Source organism: Perkinsus marinus (genome assembly GCF_000006405.1).
Source record: "Perkinsus marinus ATCC 50983 genomic scaffold scf_1104296975854, whole genome shotgun sequence".
Taxonomy (NCBI): Eukaryota; Perkinsozoa; order Perkinsida; family Perkinsidae; genus Perkinsus; species Perkinsus marinus.
In genome coordinates this window covers 248-1,762 of record NW_003200641.1, presented here as the reverse complement: position 1 = coordinate 1,762, position 1,515 = coordinate 248, and the positions used below count along the sequence as shown (strand labels likewise).

The window sequence follows — 1,515 nt, the reverse complement described above, 5'->3', positions numbered from 1 at the left end:
CTTACAGAGATAATTCGATTCACAACCGCTCCAATATTATTTCTACAACATATTATTTGACCCTTGAGCTATGGACAGTTCTACTAGCGTCAGGAGCTTCAGCTTCGTCTAAGCCCGGGAGACAGAACTTGTGACCCAGCGCATTTTCATGAAGCAATACTTCGAATATCACCGTACGAGGACTTCATAGTGTGATTTGATATGTTGTTGAGCATTTCGTCATCGTAAGGCCCATCAACATTATATATCAGAAATGCCTCTTAGAGAGGAAACTCAGAGCGATGACAATCCAAGAAAATCGATTTAGAGGATGACAATAGACTTCGCATGATGTCGAGAATCACACCAGAGTCTACTAGCCACTACTGGATACCAATCAACGCTGAAAGTTGTACTGACGTTAATAACCGCTGCCAGTACCGCCGGTCATGAGGGCTACACCGTTGGAAGTGCCGATTCGAGTAGCACCGGCTTTGACCATCTTGTCCATATCTTCGGAAGTCCTAACTCCACCAGCAGCTTTCACCCCGACCTTGTCTCCAACTGTATCCCGCATGAGTTTCACATGATGCTCAGTAGCACCGAATTTGTTGAAGCCGGTGCTCGTCTTGACGAAGTCAGCGCCAGCAGAGACACACACTTTACAAGCTTCAACAACTTCATCATCGGTCAGGAGGCAACACTCCAAGATAACCTGACAGGAAAGCCTTACGGTATCATATCACAGACCAAGTAGAGAGTAAGGTGCACAGCAGGACTCAATCTGGACTCCAGACTCTGCAGGGTTTACCTTCACAACTACACCACCAGTTTGCTGGTCTGCTCCTGTGTTAGCTAGATGGGCTCTAACCGAGTTCACAACGCAGTAGACATCATCTTCCACTGCCTTGTAGTTTCTACTCTTGATCTCGCCAACGTTAATAACCATATCCACCTCCCTAGCCCCGTCCTTCACGGCCTCAACAGCTTCCAGCCCCTTCGAAGCTATTGACGAGGCCCCAAGGGGAAACCCTATGACGGTACAAACTCTAACATCTGTCCCTTTCAATAATTCGTGGCCCAATGGAACCCAGTAAGGATTGATACACACGCTGGCGAAGTCGTATTGTTTGGCTTCCTCACAGAGCTTTCGGATTTGGCTTTCGCTTGCTTCCGGCTTCAGCAGAGTATGATCGATTAGTTTATTTTTCTTAGGAGGCAACTTGGATGAGGCGTAGGCATTTGGGCAAGTGAAGGTTGGAGCCTCCGCGCCAGACCCTCTAACGAAGGGAACCGCGTAACTGGGCATTGCACAGGTTCGAACAGCTATACATATTCTTGCACACTGACTAGGGCATCTCTCGAGTTGAGCATGACGCGCGCGTTCATTTGCACGCATGAACATGAACAGCACCGCATTGGACTTCGAAGCTTCCTACTTGTTGCTTTACGACCGAAAGAAGGAGGCTCCCATCCGACCATGACCCAACTGATGAACTTGGAACAACATTACATCTTGATAAAGTCGCTGACATC

The 1,515-nt window shown here is 47.9% G+C and overlaps 1 protein-coding gene across 1 annotated transcript; it reads right to left on the bottom strand.

Moving 5' to 3' along the window:
• Positions 1–400: 400 nt before the first annotated feature.
• Positions 401–1,288, bottom strand: Pmar_PMAR029425 (deoxyribose-phosphate aldolase, putative; the record flags this gene model as incomplete). Its single annotated transcript, XM_002765062.1, has 2 exons — positions 401–694; positions 791–1,288. The coding sequence occupies 2 exons, from the start codon at positions 1,286–1,288 to the stop codon at positions 401–403; spliced, it is 792 nt and encodes a 263-aa protein (XP_002765108.1).
• Between the last annotated feature and the right edge of the window lie 227 nt (positions 1,289–1,515).